The 21,638-nt window shown below is 41.5% G+C and overlaps 1 protein-coding gene across 2 annotated transcripts in view; it reads left to right on the forward strand.

The window, feature by feature from the left end:
- cntfr (ciliary neurotrophic factor receptor) overlaps positions 1–21,638 on the forward strand; it is a 190,721-nt gene that overhangs the window by 102,721 nt on the left and 66,362 nt on the right. For both annotated transcript variants that reach the window (XM_053410658.1, XM_053410659.1), the window contains one exon: positions 8,380–8,613. In XM_053410658.1, coding sequence (XP_053266633.1) covers positions 8,380–8,613 — 234 coding nt within the window. The remainder of the gene's footprint in view (positions 1–8,379; positions 8,614–21,638) is intronic.

Here is a 21,638-nt window from a genome sequence, read left to right on the forward strand (position 1 = left end):
GCTGAGAGCTGGGAGGTGTGCGGCTCTTCATCTCGCTGCAGCTGCTGCTTCTTATTCCATCGCTGCCTGAAATGTTTCCAACTGATCTGCTGCTGGCCCAAGGCGGAAATGTCATGGTAGACGCACATTTGATGAGTTGTTATAATAAATCGGATAAATGCTTTTTAATTTTGAGCTGAAGCAGTCGCAACAAAAATCCCAGAATTCATCAGCGTTTGCATGGTGACACATTCGAGTTCTGATCTAATCTGATCAGATTACAGTAGAAAATTAACAAAGCATTTCCTCATGCGATTGTCGACTCCAAAATCTTGTTTTTCATACTACAAATCTTGAATATTGCTATACTTGTATATCAGTGAACCATAGGCCTATTAACCAGTGTGACTTATTATATTTATTCAACTAAAATCTCACAAATTTGATCCGTTAATCTCAACCCCGAATACGAGCAAGGCAGCACGGCGGAGTGGGGAAGTCAGACTGAAACCTGTCCAGACAAACCGATGAAGCAGGATGCAGTCGTCTCTTTTCCCACCACTCTCTGTTTGTCTCTCTCTCTCCACCGCGAAAAACCCTACAGATGTTTCAGATCAAAGCGTTGTTATCCAGCTGTCCCGATCCTGTTCACTCCTTCTCCACGTACAGCCGGCTCTCAGGAATCCTTCTCCCATTCCTCATTTCATGACCTCTCTAATCCAGGCTTGTAAAATATTAACTGCCCTACTCGCTCTCGACAATTCCTCCTCCCTCCCGTGCTGTCCCCCTTTTTTTTCTTCCTCTAACTGCTCTCTCCACTTCATCGTTCCACTCCATCTCTCTTCTCCTCCGCTCCTTTCACGCCGCCTCTTATCTCGTGCACTCCCGTATTCCTCCCAGAACACAGACGTCTAAAATGTGAAGTATCAATTAACCCCGTTTCTCTCTTCTCCAGTGGCTTCCGCAAGCCAGATGATGAGGGCAATGATCAGACTGACACACACACACACACACACACACACACACACACACACACACAGACACAGAACGCTGTATATCTACATGTGCGGTGGGGCCAAGATAAGATGGCAGGAAACAGGAAGTGGATTTATTTGAGCGTTGAAGCCCTGACTCATACACACACACACACACACATGCACAGAAAACATACACACACAAACACTTGCACAGCTGCAGCTGCCTCAGTGCTCACATGAAAGGAGACGCAGAAGCAGAGAGAGTGGATGTTAATCTCTCTGTTGGAAAGAAAGAGACAGGGGAGGATATAGTGATAACTTAATTCCAAGATATTTGCAGAGGAAGTGTGTGTGTATGTGTGTGTGTGTGTTTGTGAGGGAGAGTGTGTGAGAGATAGTAAGTGTGTGTTCGTGTGGGTGGGTACAGAAGTGTCCCATGTTCGTGCATACCTTTATCCAAGTCTGCTTGTTATTATGGTTACTGTGTGGCATGTATGTGTGTGTGTCTGTGTGTGTCTGCAGTACATTAATACGTGTACGACTATGAACGTGTCAACAGCACTTTGGTGCCGATACTTACAGCAGTTAATCGGATCTGTGTCTCGTGAATCGCTCGGAGCATTTAGCAGTTTTTCCCGTGTCATACATCTCAGACACATCTGAGGAACCTGCCTAACCAGCTGTGGCACGTGCTGACTGAGGCAAGAAAACAGCATCTCTGTGGCTTTAAAAAATGATTAGAAAAACACTACCTGTTTGAAATATGGTCCACCGAAGCACAGTGTGCACATAATTCAAACCAATATTTTATGAAAGCTCATTACGAGGGCTCCAGGTCCTGATTACTTTTCATCCCTGATGAATCTCTGAGTTATTACTGATATTTGTTTTGTCTATAAACTACCAGAAAACAGTCGTATGCATCCGTAACAGTTTTACCTGACAACTAAAGCAAAAAGTTACCAACATTTCCCTGATTTATTTTCATCATCGATCAAACTATAAATACTTTTTCACCAAAAATAGGAAATTTTCCCGATCAACAAGCTATTAATCAGTTTTTCAAAACAGGCAATCACAGCAAATCCAGTTGAAATCAGTGAATGTTGTTGTTTTTCTTTGTTACTTTGATAAACAGCATCTTTCATATCTGTCATTTTGACTCGTAACAGTAGAAACAGCACAGTTATCAGCGATAACATGAACTGTGGCTCGGCTCTGTTCAAGTGCTCCAGTGATGATAATGAGCCAGAAGGCACAATAACGTTTAATGGTGCTTATACTTGCACATGTAAAAATACCCTCAGTATAGAGTCAGTATTTGTTTGCTGTTTCTGAAACAACCTCATTCAAGCTATAAACCTTCTGCAGGAATTATTCCAGCGTCTGAGCTTCACTTTCCACATTCAAACAAAGTCTTATTTGTGCTTATGATTGTGATTATTCACAAAGAAACGCTGCATGAGGATAGGAAATATTCTTGTTAGCTGCTTTTCATGGCCAAGGGTCTGTATTCAAGGGGGGGGGGGGGTTGGTGAGAAGACGAGTGAAGGCCAACACCGGAGGAGAGCTGGTGGATCAGGGGCCCAGAGCAACAGACCAATCAGGTGTAAATAACCCACGTGTGACCCCCATTAATATTCATATAATGTACAACTCTGACTAAACACAGTGGTTGTGTTTCTGTACTTGGTGACCAAAAAGGAATGAAGATAAAACAACCTTTAGAATAAAAAATGGATTAAAAAAAACTATATATTCAAAAAATTTGAGAGGTTTCCGTACAGTCACTGAGCAAAGTATTCAGTTTTTGAGCTACTATATTTGATTCAAATACTGTTGAATAAAGAATATTTTTCAATAAAAACCCAGGCTTTGATTTTCCAATTAAAATGAAAACACGGAATAAAAGAGAAACCCAAGCAGCATTGGAATGCTCAGCCACACAGTGCAACAAATGTGATCCTCTAAACCTAAACTGATAATTCTCCCGGGCTCTATCTCCGTGTTTCAGCCAATCCAATATTTCACTGTTGGACTTTCAAAAGGCACGGCTCCCCTTAGGCATACAAATGCGATTCACTGATAAATGTTCTAGTGAGTTACAGCCCGGCTGGAAAGCGACACGGTCAGATACACACATGCCAATGAATCCACAAGCAGGTCTACACACACACACACACACACACACACACACACGGTTTACTAGAAATAGCATGTTCAGGCGCACAAACACAGAGAATATAACATTTTGAGATAGTAAATCATGCCTGAACTGAACTTCAATTTCATTTCAAGCCGCTGCCGTGGACCAGGATCATAACTTATAGCCAGTTATTCGCAGACACACACTTTAAAAAAAACACACACACAAACACACACATATGCATGGCTGAGTGAAGACGGAGATGCAGAATGATGGAGTCGCCCTCTTGAACATGTGGGGGGGGGGGGGGCGTCTATTATGTGAATTGAAATGCATGCATGCACACACAGTGTCACACAACTGGTTCTCCATTATCTAAATCCAGTAGAATTCTAGTCAAGAGGGTGTTGCGTGTGTGTATGTGTGTTTTATGGGTTGTGTGCGTGTTAGATGCATCTATACATGTTTATGTATTCGTGCACACATGCTTATTTTGACAATTTAGTAGATCTTACACCTTAAGAATCATTGGTTCCTCTGAAATAACCACGTGTGTATTTTTGAAAACGGTTTGAACAGTCAGAACCTTTCAGAACGATGCATACGGCTGCTCTAGAAAACAAGTCTTTTGACGAGTGTAGTGTTCTGCCACCTCTGAGGTTTTACTCGGCATTATGAGAGGGAGGAAATTTAATCTCACACGGTGACAAGAATCGATGATGACTCACTTCTTTTGAACCGAACTGAATCTTCTTATTGTCCCGGTGCCAGAATCCAGAGGAGTGAAACGCTGTTGACGTGCACACAGGTAGCGATTAGAGTAACTAGGCTAGAAGTGATTTCACATTTTAGTTTTTGCCCCATGTTCTGCTTCTTAGACATTTCTCAGATTTGGTGGAGTTCCCGCCTGCAGTCTCTACTCAGGGATCAGGATTGGTCTAAACTCCTCTGCATGTTTCTCTATGATATTATATTTAATCCACAATATATTTTATTCAAAATAAAGTAGAAGCTGAATCCACAATTTTTCTTTTAAGGTATTTAAAGTCATGCCACTGTTCTATTATGTCATTTGCAAGATTGGTAGAAATTACTTTTAAATTAAACAGCATCTTTCCCTTTTTCCCCCAAGTTCCCTAAAACCCTTAATTTGGTGTTGAACGTGTCCATGCGTGTGAAGCGATCTCAATCTGTGTGAAACGTTTGCCTGGGTTCTTTCTTTGAAGCATCGATGTGTGTGTCGTTTGGCCTGTTAACGCCGAATCACAGCCTCCGCCTCGAATCATTTAAATCCTTTCTCTCACGCCGCTAAGCCTTGAGCTGACATCTTCCTCCGATGTCCTCACTTCATCAACTGACATTTGATGATGCTGCGGAGGGGAGGTAGAACAATGTCCTGCCCGACGGCACTCGATGTTTGACAAGTCAACCTAGAGGCTGTTTAATCAGCTCATCAAACACAGGAGCTACTTGAGCTCGTGAAAATCATCTCTGATACCCGGCTAATGATATTTTGACCTTAATTGATCTCTCTGGTTGAATTACAGTTAATCAAGGTGAACAGGATGAGATGTGAATGTGTCAGTGTCACTCTGTTCATTTAAAGCAGACATCACAATGCACATTCTCTGTCTCCACATCCCTCTTTTCACAGGATCTCACAGTCTGTCCAATATTCTTTATACCATTATCTTATTTTTCTTTCCCTTCTTTATATTGTATTTTATTTCTTTCTCTTTCTGTTTCTCCACCACCCACACATGTATAATCTCACTTACTGTGGTCTCAACAATAACTGTCATGGTATACATGACATGCACTAGAACCTACGTTCACTGTGTGTGTGTGTGCATGTGTGTGACAGGTCCTGCAGATTTTAGCATCATTGACCTCAACAAAACATGTTTATGATAATGCAATGCTCTGGGAAAACACCAGGAGAATGCATGAGAACTACAATATTCTCAGATCCCAGTGGAATTCTGCTATAAATAAGAAAAGTTCAACTTTCCCTTAATGGCGAGAAACGAGTTGCGTCTTCCCACTAACCCCTGGAGCTCCTTGTTATTTTTCCACATTGTAAGACAACTGCACAAACTGTATCCAGGCTTGTTGCAACACACTGAAGCACATGAACATCGCCCTATACCAGGAACGTGTGTGAAATATAGAAGATGTTCACACTTCTTTGAGTTTCAGGCAAAGTATAATGTGTATTTTTTTCCGAAACCTTGAAACTGCAGATTGAATTTTAAATTTGTTGTTTTTAGGTTAGGTTAATGTAGTTATAAATACCCTGGTACATTCCTATTAAAATACACAAATATATCCTACATGTCGAAAAGCATGCACTCTTATGTTTGACCTCATTGAAACCCAAAAGATTTTTTTTTTTTAACCTGCGGTGCCCTTGATTCTGTTTTTTGTTTTTCACCTCGTGTTTTGAATCATTATTTTAGTATCAATAAAACTTGACTTATTTATTGCAGCACACAAAAGCTAATAACTGGAGTTATCTGAGTTGCTTTGCCTCTAGGAGAGTCAAAGACTTTATTCCTGATGGAGCCAATGTCTGGCATCAATATACACATGTTAAAAATGAGTAAATACTGTAAGAAACTGAAGCTTCTTGAAGGACATTGATGGTTTAAATCTCATTGCTACAGCATAAAGTTGTCCTGGAGCTTCTTACAGCGAGCCGTCTATTAACAAAAGATCAATAGCACTTGAGCTGAATGTCATTATGGTTATTAGGCCTGCTTGTCTGTATGCTGATGAAGCACAAGGACATTATGCAGGGCACGATGAGGGCCTTTGCATATGTGTGAGGGAGGACATGAGTGTACTCACAAGTGTTTCTGCTTGTGTTTCCACTGATGCCATTACGAGCGTTGTGTGTGCGTGTGGCCCGTGTGCAGGGTGTTCATTATCGGTGATGAATGCTGGATTCAGAAGGAGCGGGTTCAAGGTGAGAGGAAGAGGAGCAGGGAAGGGGGGGACAGGACAAGGGAAAGAGACAGTGAGAATTATGTGAGGTCTCGCTGGATGATTTCAATACCGATCTGCCCACTTGCAGCCAAATTTAGGACCTCGCCAAGATCTGAGTCAATATGTCATTGAATCGGCAGATGCCACTCCCGATGTGTGACCTCTCCATAGACTTAATTCAAGAAGTCTCACCAAGATGCTGCCACTTCAGCTAATCAGATGGTGCTACAACCTTTTTTACCACTGTTACACCAGCAAAAATGGATTTAAGACATGCCCTAAAATGCAGTTGCACCATCAGCTTAGTTTGTTCAAATAGAGCCCAGACACTGACTGTGGAGGAGGAGGAGGAGAGTAAGAAGTTTGTTTTTTAGAAACACCAGAGATGAGCAGAAATTTAACCGATAGGCATGGGGGGGTTGGAAGAAGCAAAGGTTAGAGAGATGAATGGATATTGGAAAGGACAGCGGTAGAAAGAGATTGATGTAACCTGGGAGGATAAGAAGAATGGGATGTGGCAGGAGAGAGGAGGTCAAGCAATCGGTTCCGTGTAGAGACTCAAGGACACTCACTAGAAAAATCCACAAAAAAGGTAATTTCAACATAATGTCTGATGGGGCATGCTCCTCACCATTTTAATAAAACATTTCAGACTTCTAAATATCCCGTTCTGATGACATCAGTTAGAGGAGGAATATAATTCCACTCTCATACTCGGATAACAGTTTAATGCCACCTGAAGGCAGTGAAAGGACTGGGCAAGGACCTCTTCTAATGGTATTACATTTCAGATGATACGCTCTCTAACTTTGATAAAAAGAAGTAGATCTAATAAGACTGTACAGCATATCCTGTAGAATTATAATTTGTCCAGAAACCACTTCAAAGTTAAGACTATACAATACTAAGGGAAACTGTGTCATCGCTTCTCTCCGCACATTTAGTCGCCACAGAAAGCACAAGAGGCACCAAGCACATCATCAAAGCTAAGATCAAAGTCAAACTGTATGGGTTTCTTTCCCCCCCCCCAATAAGATGCGGATAACTTTTTATGTAAATAAAGTCACACATCTGCTCAAAGTAGCTTGACAGAAGAGGAGATCAAAGGAACATTGCATTTCTTGCCACTGACATGCACATGCACGCATATTATTTGGATGAGGAGAAAAACGCGGAGATGATGGAGACGGACGGGTCGGAAGAAAGAACAGCGATAAAAGGAAAGAAAAAGGAGAGATGGCATTTGTTCGAGGGCTGCCGAGGTTAAGAGGGATTGAGCGACAGGCAGAGGAGGACAGAGAGAACAAACAGTGTCAGGTTAATGTTAATGGAGACAGGGATCTTGTCCTATTAAATATAGATGGCTCTGTTATGGGCCATGAAATATACATGAAACACTAGGTTGACATCTGTGTCGGGCTGCGTTCTAGAGGCACGTCTGAAGAAATGGAGAGCAGAGAGAGGGCTCCGGTGGAAAAACAGCAAGTTGAGAGGAACTGTGGTGAAAAATAAATGAGGGAGGGGACGCACAGACAAAAAGAAAGACGAGGATTCAGGATGGCATTTGATCCCACATCAGAAAAAGGGGGCTTCTCCTAAGATGGGGATCAATAATTTACTGTTGTACCTTGTTGTGCTGTTGATCCTTTTGTGTTTAAGTGTTAATCTGAGGTCTTCACCCAGTGTGTTCATGACAGGTCTTGTAGGGATTTATCCACAAAGCAGGGCTATGAACCCCTGTGTCCGGGATAAGACGCCCATAAGTCTCTACTGTCTCCCAACCCCATGTGGTCATGGTCCCATACACGACTTTACTGAACCAAGGATAGAGGCAAAACACAGAAAACCCAAGTAGCATCTTCCTGTTCAGAGCCTCCTCTTAAGGTTTCGGAGGGAGTGACATATCGTTAAATATATGAAACATAATATTACTTTCTTTTTCTATTCTTCATTCATGTATAAATGATTTAACATTATCTAAAAACAGTCAATTTAAATCCTTGAGTAAGCAATAGGCAGAGCAGTGCTTAAACATATATAACCCCCAATAATGATATTTGGAATATTCTGTTCAACATGCCAGTTAAAACTGTTAATAAATCATATTTTCTCAAACACCTTGAAACTGTTTCTTGTTGATAGTTTCTATTTTAGCTTTTCCAGTTCATTCTTTTTTTCTACCCCTTTTTCCAGTCTCACAAATCACAGTTATTTCACCGTGCACACATTTCACTTGTTATTCACCGTTGATGTTTCTAACCCTTCGTCCTTGCCTCTCTGTGCTTCCAGTTGCCAGGAACCAGTATGAGCGAATGGCCAGTGATGTCACCATGCAGTGCGGCTCCCTGGACAATGACGCGTCGGTGTCATGGAAGGTGAACGGGACAGATGTGAAGGCCCAGCACCATCTAGAAGGTCCCAGACTGATCCTGACCCAAGTGAACCTGGGCCACAACGGACTCTACAGCTGCTTTCAGAACCCGCACGGCGAGAGGCGCGACACCATCCTCCTCCACATCGGCAGTGAGTTCCCCGGCAATCGCCGACCAAATATCAAATCTAATAAGACGGGACGAATCTTTAATCGTCCCTAAGGGGAACTGGGTCATTGCTGCAGTACAGAGTGAAAGGAAAATGGCTTTCAGGGCCTTCACTTGTATTTCACATCAGTCTTATGTGTATGCGCAAAAGCAAAAACAGATATATGGATCATTTACAATAATCCTGGATCTGGTTTATAATACACAGAATGTTGCACCATCTGCGAGTGAGTTCAGAGGTTGCTCTGTTTCGACATAGCTCTGGCATTGACTTGAAATGAGGCTGCACCATGCAATTTACTGGCAAACTGGTAATTACAGGATCCTGGTGCATTAAATTCTGTTGGCCCACGAATCCTCTCGTACATCATTTCACTGCAAACCAGCAATTGTGCTGTCCGCTCATGTCAAGTCAGCATACGGCTAATGTGATTACTGTGACCAGAAACATCTGAACCCGCAGCATCGCAGGCTGAAATGTAGCCGCTTGGATTTGGTTCTAAACCGACTGTCTTTCCTCAGCTAGGTGACAACCGATTATTACTCTGGTGTTTATCTGCTGTTTCTCACGTTCTGCTTTTGACCTCTTGACCTTGTGCTGAACTTTTCTCCTCATACTCACACCACTCAACTCCGGTTGTGGTCACTTCCTTCTTTCTTCAGTTCATGTTTTATGGTGGTACTTTATCGAGAGACTAATATGTCAATGGTGGCATATGGTTATATCTCTCAATATGTACATCTCTAAAGAGGAGATTTTAATTTATTTAGAGAAGGATTTAGTTGCCAAATGACAGTAGTAGTTGATTTGGTTGAATATTTTAATTAATTGGACCATTTTTCATGATAAAGATGCAAGTCTATCATTATTCTTCGATTTGAAACTGTGAGTGATTCAGAATCACCTTTAAAACAAAACAGTAATTTGCATTAATGCTGACAATGGCAAAAATGCCCTGTATTCTTTTTAACAAGTGGGGTTTTATGTTGGCATAGTTATTTCTGCTTGTTAGCTTTTGCATTAACCCGTAACTGTTTAGACATTTTTCACCATTTCTGTCCATATTCATGTTTGTACAAAACACGAGCAACTGTGGAATTACTGCAAAGATAAATATATACTTAGATATCAACTACTTTGGCGAATTTACATGTAAAACTACCTGTTGGTTGCATTTTCACAGTTGTGGGTTTTTGTGCCTGATTTCCCAAATGACTCACTATGGGTGAAACCAACCACTCACAATCAGCAAGTTGTTAAAGGACAGAGAAGCCGTTCTGCAGGTTGTTGATTGCAGTTGAAGTCTCCGTTGTTAAAAGAAGCCACGTGGAGGAACTCGATCTGAGCAATTGCAGTCTCTCTATTACTGCCACGATGGAGCTGAATACATTTACACATCATTTCAAGTGCTGACATTATGACTTTGTGTCACAGACCTTGTAATGTTAATGCACTTCATTTGCACGAGTTCATATTCTTGTTGCTTGGATAATAAAAAGCCTTTAGGTAAATGACAATTTTAATGGTAAGTTATAATATATGAATGGGGGGTGTTTCATTTAAATTTTAAATGCGAATATAAAACTTGAATTCTTATGGTAACCAGCCACTGCCAGCTGACACGCTCTAATGATTAGTTGTTAAGATGACATTCGGTCATTTCGCTGTTAGTGCTGTGCATTTTAATAATCATACAAAAGCTAAATGAGTGTCAATTTAACAGCATGTCATGGTGGCAATGGCCTCCTTCGAGATCCATTATTCTGATGGTGAAGGTTTTATTCACTGGGCCTGTGCATAATAATGGTGTTAAGATGGGACGGAGATGTAAATGACCAGAGCGCCTGAGGGTAATTGGACTGAAACACCTTTGGTAAATGTGATATTTAGCTCAATCTCCGTTCATCCGCATGTCAACTTTCTAAAACGGCAGAGTTAAAACCAAATTAACAAGAGAAATGGAAGTCCTTATCTTTATTGAAGGTTTTCTCTTGGAGATTATTTGTTTAATACAGAATTCTTACAAGGGCTGAACCATATGGCCAACAAATGTTTCAAAATAAAACATTTTCCTAATCATCCATATCGATAAATACCATGATAAATGTCTTCTTTTTAATTTCTTTCAAGTTTAAAGACCTGCAGAGGGAATGTTTTATACTCAATAAAAAGCAAAACATTATACAAATCTGCTCATTGTTCCTGCATATTATGATTAAAATGGTTTTACAATATTAACTAATAGGCCACATACTCAAAAACTATCAAAAACTAGAGTTACTATAGTACTAACAACTCAGATTAATATTGACAGCTCCATCTGACCCCCTCCTTTCTCCCTCAGTTGTCCCTGTTAAAACACATCTGTCGCTGCAGTAATGCTCCACGATTAATGTTGCACATTAAATAACAAACTTGAAACATATGTTTTTACTCAACACTGATATAACATTTTTGTTTGTGTTAGTATAATTTCGGGAAAAGCAATATTTCAAAAATGAAATTCCCACGGGAATCTTACTGAAGCTGCTACTTTATTGTTGAAGGTAAAATGTAATATTTCTTTGGTATCAGTCGTGGCAGACCACTTCAGCATGATGCCAAAAAGTGACAAGTTTTGATGTATGGGGAGAAGTTATCACTCCCAGGGCTATGAAAAATATGATGGCGTAGCAGCTCAGGTCAAAGTCAAAGAGAGAGAGAAAGAAAGGAAGGTTGGTTCTGCTTCTTTTCCTGTGCTGAGTTAATATGTCATTACAGTAAATTGCCTTAATGTAAATCTGCTAAAAGCCCTAAACAAATGATCTTATTTATGCCATTTGACTTAAAACGAGAGTAAAACCAAGTTACGTTGGGACAGAATTTTAGAAAATCTGGCCAACACATGCCCTCATTGTTTAAATAAGAAACCCCACCTCCAATGTATGATCCCATCAACTTTTCATCAGAGCCAATAGAAAGCCAAGCGCGTCACCTCATCACCTATCAAGATTTCCTCCCTGGCTCTCGGTAAACGTAATATTTCCGTGCAAACGTTTGATGAATGAGACTGTACATGAGTGTGACAGTTTGGTTAATCATATCGGCAATGATGAATTACCGAATGCTGAAATAATACTGAATTAATGAGGGATTTATGTTTGGAGGTTTGTGACAGCAGGGTGAGCGATGCAAGGTGCAAACAGAAAAGACCACAGTGTGTGTGGGTGTGTGTGGGTGAAGATTGAGATAGAGAAGTGTACACTGCATGTGCACAAACAGTATGTGTGTGTGTATGTGTGTGTGAATGCATGTGTTGCTGTTACCTGTGGGGATTATCTGCATCATAATGACACTTTGGTGGTCTCACATTGTGTGTGGGTGTGTTTGTGTGCGGGAGAGCGCACATGGCGTAACTACTCATGAGGGGTGAATTACACGTTTGCTGGAACAATACCCCAGTGGAGAAGCCTGGCAGTGAATATAATTACCCTGATAACAGTTGGAGATTTTACGACATGTTCGGGACTCGCACGCTCGGGCCACGTCGACTTTAATCCTGCATTTCAAACTAGAATCACACCTGAGCCACACTGGGGCCGCGAGGAGCACCTGAAGGCTGCCTCGCTGATCTGCTGCGTCGAACAGGCATCGTGTCTGTTGTGTGTCTGTTGTGGTGCTGCTACGTGAGGTTTCTGGTTTAACTAAAACATTTTACCTTGAATGAATGTAGCCTATGTACTCAACTAAATGCTGTGACACTATACTATGAAGCCATTAGTCTCCTGGTCCTGCATCAGCTAATAGAAACCTTGTTAAATCAAATCAAGTGATTCAATCAACAGAAACGCTGGAGGGCTTTTACTTTGAAACAGCCACAGGAAGTTACACTGCAGTGTTTCCTGTGGATCAAGAGGTTTGGCGTGGGGGGCTTTGTTGTTGCTGTATATACTCGTCCATTCAGTTAAGGATATATAATTGTACATTACCAATTATTGGATATGCTTGGATATGAGATAAATTCATAAACTGTGCAAGGAGACATCTCACTTGGTGCATTACTATAAATATTATTAATATTCATTATATGACAATAACACATTTTGATGATAAATAATATGATATATCATTTTGAGACCATTTCATACCACTGATATAAAAGACATTAGATCATAATCACGCACGCTCACCCTTTAAAATAGCAACAATCTGCTTTTTCTTTTTTTATATTCTCATTAAACACTTTTCACGTTTTGTTTATATCTGCACAGTTTCATTACATTACCTGTCACCTAGGAAAGCAAAGTGTTGTGCAGATACAGTGATAATGACACGATGACAGGCGACACTTGTTGTGATTACCATCGCGATGATAGTTTGATTTTATGCAGTGTTTACGACCTGCACCGGGGGCTTGTTATGTTTTGCACAGATAGAGTTGTTATCAGGAGAATAGCACAGAGCCATCTGTCTGTTTTATTAATTTCTCAGTCTTTACACCTCGTCTCAGTTTCTCCCAAACTTTGTGATTGTTTCTTGTCCGTCTCACTTTCTCTCCTCATCAATTCTTTATAAATACATTTCTGTATTATTAGAAAAAATCTGCCTTATTCTGTCCATATTCCTCAGAGCATTCATACGTTGCACTCCCCCCCCCTCACCTCATCTCTTTTCCATCCAAGTTTGTTGCTGCAAATAGTTTGTGTGTACGTGTGCTTGCCTCACAATCACACAAACCCCACAGTTGTCTCTGTGAGTGTGCATCTGTGAGGTGTCTTTGTATATTTCACTCCTCTACCTATATTTCTGTAGAATGTTTATATCGTGTCTGTCACATTGCTTACATTCAATTAGAGCCTGAGCGATCTTTTAATTAAAATCTTCTGATTTGAGTCTTTCACAGACATGTTGGCATTTACGTTTGGGGCTATAACTTTTAATTTACAGAATAAATGATGCATAACAATACAGTTTAGTATAACCGGTTGTATTTATGTCAATACTGTAAAATGACCACTCTCTCCTCCGTAATGAAACACTCGGGGACACACACACACTGAAACACGTACACTTCATCACTCAGCAACTCGATGACTGTCTGCACAAAGAGAACTGATGTAGGCAGGTGGAGAAACACCAGGTTGCAGACTGACGGAGAAAAAAAAAAGTGTGGACAGTAAAAGTTCATTATGGTTTAATAAGCAAGAGGTGATAAAGCTCTGGAGCCCTTTGGTGAAATCCAGTGTCTTCTTTCCTTCGCTGTCACAACACGGGTGTTATTGCTTGTTTTTCTCCATCTTTCCATCTATCGTCGTCTTCACTGGCCGTCAGCTAAACAATTTATAGCATCACAACTGCACCTGACCAGTTATTGTGACTCGTAGCTAACACAACATCTACAGCAGAGCCTCGTATATATACAACCTGCCAGTCACCCTGATGACCTGTCACACGGTCGGCCCGTGAGACACATGTTCTGCTCGTAGACGGACCGACTGTTAGCTGCTGCAGTAGCTTCAGGTGTGAAATCAATTGAACTAATGATGGTATGAAGTGGGAGTTACACTTCATACTCCATAGTGATAAGAATAATGGCTTATAACACATCAGTGGGATATTTTCTCTAATACATAGATGTGTAGACAATGCAGAGAAAGTTTTATGTTAAAAAAATAAGGCCTACATAGGCAAAATCTCAAATCCTGGTTTGAATTAACCAAATAAACACCTGATGAACACATCAGGTATTTGGACTTGCCAACAAAAGTTTATTTAATTTGTATTGTGAAAACTCAATGACCAATATTAAACATAAAACATCAGAAAACGCTAAAAAGCCTACACTGTTGTATTTCTCAGTTCTAGACCCTTTTCACACATGCACGTCTATTCCTGTTCTCGTTAACTCGTCAGGCTGCTGCTGCACGTGGGCCGCTCTCCTCCAGCTGTTAGCACCGGTTCCCAAACGTGATGATTTGCCGTATACAGAGCTGTGAAATTGCGATGGCCCCTCCAAACATCAGGACGTGCATATCTAAAAGCTGCATCGCTGATCACTCCCCCGTCTTTAGAGCCCATTAGCCAGTCACTCAGCCCGTCGGTGTGCCAGCCACTCACTCCGGCTGCCAGCTCGCACGAGACGAGAACCCATTCTCTCTCTTTCTCTCCTCGTCTCCCCCTTTTTTTTTTATTCTCTCGAAATTCTTGACAGACAATTCACGGGGCAATCAGGCCACTCCAGACAAAGGACTCACATTACCGTAACGACAAGATTTTAAACAGCTGGGAAAAACATTTTTATTTTGAGCGAGGGTTGTAATGAATATATACCATAAATCATCACACATGAGAGTCGGGGGGGCTTCCAGCTTTGGCATGGAATCCTTCTTATAAACAAATCCGGTCTGAGCCGCTCTCGGATCACAGCGGTGCAGACGACAGGCGATGACTGAAGTCTTAACCACCGGTATTGTCGGTGTGTGGGTTGGGTCACGAGGCCAAGTCCATTTGGCTCGGTCTGAAGCGTGTGTACTCACATGTGTTTGTTTGTGTGCATGTGGTTAGTATGTTTAAAGTCACGAGAAAGGGAGAAGCTCACTGTGGTCACGTGTGAAACTAAATCTATTCTTTCCATCTACATCGGACATTCTTCTCTGTTTCGCTCTCAAATAGGAATAAACATGTATGTTCACGTTGCTAAAGATGCATCAACAACACATTTTTAATAACAAGTTATTATAAAATGTTTATTAGGATAGGATAGTTTTGGTGAGGTTTTGTTTTCGCCCCAGTTTGTGGATTTTGTCTGCAGGATTACAAAAAAAAACTACTCAACAGATTTTAATGAAACGTGATGGAGGGATGGGACTTGAGCCAAGAGAGAACCTGGCACAGATCTGGACAAAGGGGCACACGTAGGAATTGTTTGTTTTAACAATGTGAGATAGGGTGTTTTTTGGCTTTTCCCCCAGTTTCCCAGGGAATAATTCATTGCTTTTGAAAAATAATCAGGCATATTTAGTAGACTGATATGTGAGTGTGTGTGTTATTTGGTGCAGCTTGATTGAATTTAAGGGGACTGTGGGGCCTTGGTACACGAAGGTGCTCCACTGATGAAGGAGGGTTTGTTTTGTTCTGAGTTAGTTTGTTCGTTAGTTTGCAGGATTATACAAAAACTCCAAATAATAATCAGGATCTAGTGAATTGAAAATCAGTTTGTATGGGAGCTGTTGTAGCCCTGTAACTTTTCTTTACCCAAGGACATAATTTAAGAAAAGTTAACTAATAAAGTTGAAAAAATCCATCCCTGATTAATTGCTTGAATCTAATTTCTAAGTCTATGGAAGATCTCACGCGCACACAAACACACACACACACGCACACGAACACACACAAACATGCAGGCCCGTCAGCCTCTCCACAGATGACTTGAAGGAGGAGTGAGTTCTCTTGTTAAATTGATGTGCATCTCTTACCCTCAGGCAACTTTTTCTCTCACACAGACACCAATTGGTATCTCTTCCCTTTCTCTGGGCAGCTTGTTTGTGTGTAGACCCCAGCATACACACACACTCACACACACAGACACACACTCAGGGGACCCGTGCTACATTGCTGGGTAATGGAATTGTCTTGTCTCCTTGCAGACAGATCGCTATGGAGGAGGGTGAACTGGTAGAGCCTCCTCCTCTGGGACCTCCTGCTTAAACTGGGAAGTGTTTGGCCCCACATGCAAGGCCACTGCCGGAGCCACTCAGCCTCCATTTTAATTACTGCCCCCCCATCTGCCTGTCCCAGTCAATCATAATAAATAGAAAAACACTCGCGTGGAGGATTTACACGGCTGTGGAATTGAATTCAACAGTTTGTCATCGCCGGCCGGTCTCGGGGGTCTTGTTTCTGTCAGCGTGAGAAGTGTGCTGGAACGAGAATTTTAAAAATTCATATGCATGTTTGGAAGGTAACACCTGGAAGAGCGACAAACACAAGCCACAGTGTCAGGGAAGTAAATCTTGATGACACCCTGGTGGAAAGGAATTTTTGTGCTATGTTTCAAGAGCTAAAGGAAATTGATTTAGTTTTTACTCGTCCTGTTTTAACGTGGGAAGAGAATCTGCGTAAATATTGATCTCCATAAGGAAAACTGTATCAGAGATATGAGTATTATTTTTATGCTTGGTCTAAGTCAGCAGTGCCACCAAGTGTTCCTGAGCTAGAGCATGAGTGAGCTGTTCTCCAGCTGACCTCTGACTGGACTGAAACAATAACAGGACTTTACCCCAGGAATTAATAACGCATAAGGTCAGAAAAATGACTTGATCAGAATGTTAATGCTGAGTTTAAACAAACATTCATCAAATTGTTCCAGTGTTTTGTTCAGAAAAGGATTTGACGGTAAAATTTGAAATTATAAATGATCTAAAGGAAGTTTCTATTTAATTTCCCCAAAATTTGTGCCCATTATCGTTTGTTTTTAAACATTCTGTTGTTGTTTGTTACTGTAAACATCTGAATATTCATCCCCAGCATCAGCCTCTTTCTCCCTCTTCTCCTATTTTTTTGCCCTCCAGTTTCAGTTTCTCCTCTTTTTTTGTTCCGCTCCACATCGCCAATTTCTCCCCCTCTCTCGATTTTTTGCTCTATTTGCAGGACAACAGCATCTCCCATCACTTTATTGCAGCAGACAACCATAACAAATAGGAAAATGGGCCCAGTTTAAGAAGTCAATGGGAAGCCACGAGGGAAACGCAGACATATTAAAAAAAAAAGGGGGGGAGAGAGGGATTCACTGTGTGCTTTGGCCTCTGTGTATCCGCTGGGTATCAGCAGTAATCTGGCGAGATGGATTGTTTTCCAGGTCCCTCTCAGTGTTACTGTTTCAAGGAGACACAATGTGGGGAAAAATCACTAAGGCCTCAGGAAAACGCGGCTTTTCTTTGCTCCTGATAACGTAACAAGGTGCTTTGTCCTTACAGAGGTTTAAATGCATCTGTGTGTCAGGTTATACACTCGCACAGCTCGGACGGAGAAAGCAAGAAAAACACAATTTCTCCGGCTCTTCAGCTCAACAAAGGTTTTTATTTTTCTCAAAAACTCGAGTCCAGTATTCACGTTGTGTCTTTTGTGCTTTTTCAGTAATTTTTTATTTCAAACTCACTCCAACTTCACCCTGACTACAATTACTACTTTTATATATACTTTTTTGCTTCGTCATATTTTTTGAATTCCGGCCCGGTCCTGTGGTTTCTATCTCCTTCGGTTTCTCTCGCTAATCCTCTTATGCCGCCTCCGAGTCTCTCCCGCGTCACCCATTACTTGCTCCTTCCCTTGTCATCTTTCTCTCGCTTGTTTGGTGTATAAAAGCTTCTGCTGAAATTCTAATATTGGGATGTTTCGGCTCCGGCTGTCCTCACCAGGGGTTCACAGGCGATTTGACTGGGGGGACGGTCTTCATGTGTGTTTGTGTGCGAGCGCGAGCCAAAGGGCGCCGTCCTCCTGTTCCTCTCAATGCCTGTAAGTTTTAAAAATGATATGAGGATGGCACAATCAAGTTTTTTACCAGGGTGAGTTTTGGTCATTTTAGTTTAGCTTTGTTGTTAAAAGATGAGTAGAAGAAGAGCAACACTGCAAAAGGCAATATGAAGTTCAATTTAGGAAACAAAAGCTTGTGGATCAACTTGTCCAGCTCTAGTTCAAAGTTTCAGAAGAAATAATGGAGAGAAACTAAGTTACTTAAGAACCAACACAGAAAACAATGCAGGGATGAAAGCAGGAGTCAGGATCCTTGTTCACTTTAGAACCAAAGCTAACGAATGCAGCGATGAGAGAAAGTAAAATAGCTGCTGTGAATTATAAAAGTGGGAAAAGACAGAACACGGTGAGATGTGGGTTTCCTCTTATAAATGGTAAAACAGGAGGAAACTCAATATTTGATGAGAATATATAATGTGTTCTCATATTAAAATAGAATATTAAGTATTAGGGTTTTGCAGCCAATGGGATTTTGAAGCACAGCGGAACATTGCTGGTAAACAGCTTAATGGGCACATGGATAAATAATATGCAGACAAAAAGCCAATTGCAGCAAACTGGAGGCTGAACTGGGCCGGAGCGTCACGTTGAATCTCCTAAAAGGCTGATCCCTCGCTCCAATTAAACTCTCACTGCTCCAGCTCCGTTCCACTCAGATGCTCTGCATGAAACAAAACCGTGGAAATACGTCTGGTAATTGGCAGTGTGAGATACAGAGGCTCCTCTCGCCTCCTTTTTCTTTGCTCTCTGTTAATAACCCTGCGCCTCCATTTTGTTATATCAATCTGAAGAAGGTACCACATTATTAAGTTTCTCCGTCAGTCATCACCTGTTGAATTTATTTTGTTCTGGAACTGAGAATATTTACTCTCGATTCCTGATATGTCCCTCTATCCAATCACATCCTCTCCTCTTCCTCTTCCTCTTCCTCTTCCTCTCCTCTCCTCTCCTCTTCCTCACCTGTCATCTTTCGCTCTTCTTTCTCTCCTCTCCTCATCTGTCTCTCTCTCTATCCTTTCCTCCCCTTTCCTCTCCCTCCTCTTCTCTTCCTCTCCTTTTCATCTTCCTCATCTCTTGCTATTCATATCCGTTCCTCTCCTCTCATCTGTTTCTCCCTCTATCCAATCGTACCATCTTTCTCTCCTCTCCTCTCCCACTCCCTTTCCTCTCTTTTGCCTCTTCTCTTCCTCTGTCTCTCCTGTCCTCTTCCCCTTCCTCGACTCTCATTTCCATCTTCATGTTCCTCTCCTCTTCTTCTCCTCTCCCCTTCATCTTCCATCTCTCCTCTTCCTCTACTCTCCTCTACTCTCTTCTACTCTCCAGATTTTTTTAGATCACTGACTGTTTCATTTGCAGGTATAAAATGCCTCTGGGGTTCTAAATCATATATTTGATTCAAAAGTAAGTGTTGATCAAGCCTCGTCTCACAACAAAAAAAAAATAGGGATCATCTGTAAATTGAGGTGAGTCAGGATTCTCTCTCTCTCTCTCTCTCTCTCGTGGAATAAAGTGACTGTCTATATCATTATCTTGTCTCTTGTATTCGCTCTGCTCTCCCACAGTTGACATGCAGCAAAACACAAATGTCAGGGAATTGTGTGTTGGTGGTTTGTATATCTAGGTGTTGCTGCTTGTGGGCACCTTGTTGTGCGCTTCATATTAATTTGTCACTGTCTTTGTGGATGTCGACTTTGTTTTTGCCAAAATTCAAAGCTGCGGTTTTGTCTGTGTGTGTGTGCACTCCTTTGTGTGTGTGTGTGTGTGTGTGATTCAGTAGCTGTCACTGTGTGTTTTGTGTCTGTGCCAGGAAGGTAAATGCCTGTTCCCTCTTGATTAGTATCCAGTGAAACAGAAATTTCTAGGCTGTCTCTGCCCTTTTTACAATTTTGTGTGTGTCTGTGTGTTGGTAATTGTGCGTGAGAGAGAGTGAAAAAGGATAGGCTTTGACCAGAAACTATTCCTCCTGGCTCGATGTCCAGCTGTGAGGTTTCACCATTGACGTCAAGCGATTTAAGGAACGGTCAGATATCCATGAAAACATGCTCATCGGCCATTTATCTCTACATCTCTCTGTGTGTGTCTGTGTGTGTGTCTTAGTCCGAATGCCAAATGGTTCAGAGAGGTAAAACTGTCCGCTCCTGATGACCCCGTGCAGGCAGCTCTGTCACATCCACTCAGTCCAACGTGTCCCACCCCCCCCTCCCCAAGCAGATTGTGAGCAGTTCCCCATGAAAACTTTAAAGTCAATTATTATCCTTGAAAATAGGTGAGAACTGGTTCATGCCTGTTAAAGTGAAGCTACGACTTAATAACCTTGTCTCTTGAAACTGTCTTAATATTCTCTATGACATTTGAGCAGCAGGGCGACTCATCAAAAATAGATTTTCTGCCTCATCGTTATAGAATTTTAAATTCCTGCGCAGCCACCGGCAACTTTTACTATAAAATATTGCACGTATGACTCCTGCAGACAGGGTTCCGGTTTACAAGCATATCAAAATGGTATGAAAATCCGTGACATAAAGGTTTCACTGTGCATTTTTATGAAGGTTCTCCAAAATGTTTCATCTATATTCTTCAGCCCTCCATTTCTGCTGTAAAGCTCTGACACGGAGAAGTGAGAGAATTAGCCGGCGTCCCCTCGACTCTCATCTGCTCGGATAAAGGGGCTCCAACAAACTGTGATGTGTGCAGAGTTGTGCGCTCGACGAGGGAGAGAGTAACGCAAAGAGACACAATGAGACAACGCGTCTGTGGATGAAAGTCAGAGAAAACAAATGAAAGAGGAGGAGAGAAAATGAACGCATTGATATAAGTCAAGAGAGCAGAGTGCAGAAAGAGTGCACGCATGTGTGAAGTCTGAATGTAGAATCCAACATGCATATGTGTAATCATGCATCTTCGAAAGAGTGTGCAGGCTCACTATATTTTTGTGAGTGTGTGGGTGTGTGTAATGGACCATCCTCTAACATAATTTCATGCCTAAGGATAAAAGTGACTTCTCCATTTAGTGGATTTGGGCCATTTCAAACTAATCTGCACTTCCAGAGAAGATTGTTTTCCACTTACTCAGTGACTTATTAAAGTGATGATAACATACAGGCGGACAGCGTCGCCCTTTAAGATGCTGCAGGAGGGTTTTTTTCTGCTGCACCGACACAAAGACAGAAATCTTCAGCAGCATTGTCCAACGAAATTGTTGATATTGTCAATGAAGAGTTGTTTGTTGAGACAAAGTTGGAGAAGACGGTGTTTGTTTAGTGTTGCTGTAACGGCACGTCCACACAATGTTATGACCTACATGCCAAGAAGGTTGTGTTTTCATCAGTGTGAGTTTGCAGGAGGACACAAAGATAATAAACTCTGGATTATGCCGAATTCTTATAAATGGTGGATTCAGGTTTTTATTTCACAGTGTTTAACATGGACAAATTTGGGCGTTAGCCTTGCTGGACACATGAACTCTCGAGGTGCCTTCTACTTGTGAGTATCAAACA

This window comes from Pleuronectes platessa, chromosome 19 (genome assembly GCF_947347685.1).
Source record: "Pleuronectes platessa chromosome 19, fPlePla1.1, whole genome shotgun sequence".
Taxonomy (NCBI): domain Eukaryota; kingdom Metazoa; phylum Chordata; class Actinopteri; order Pleuronectiformes; family Pleuronectidae; genus Pleuronectes; species Pleuronectes platessa.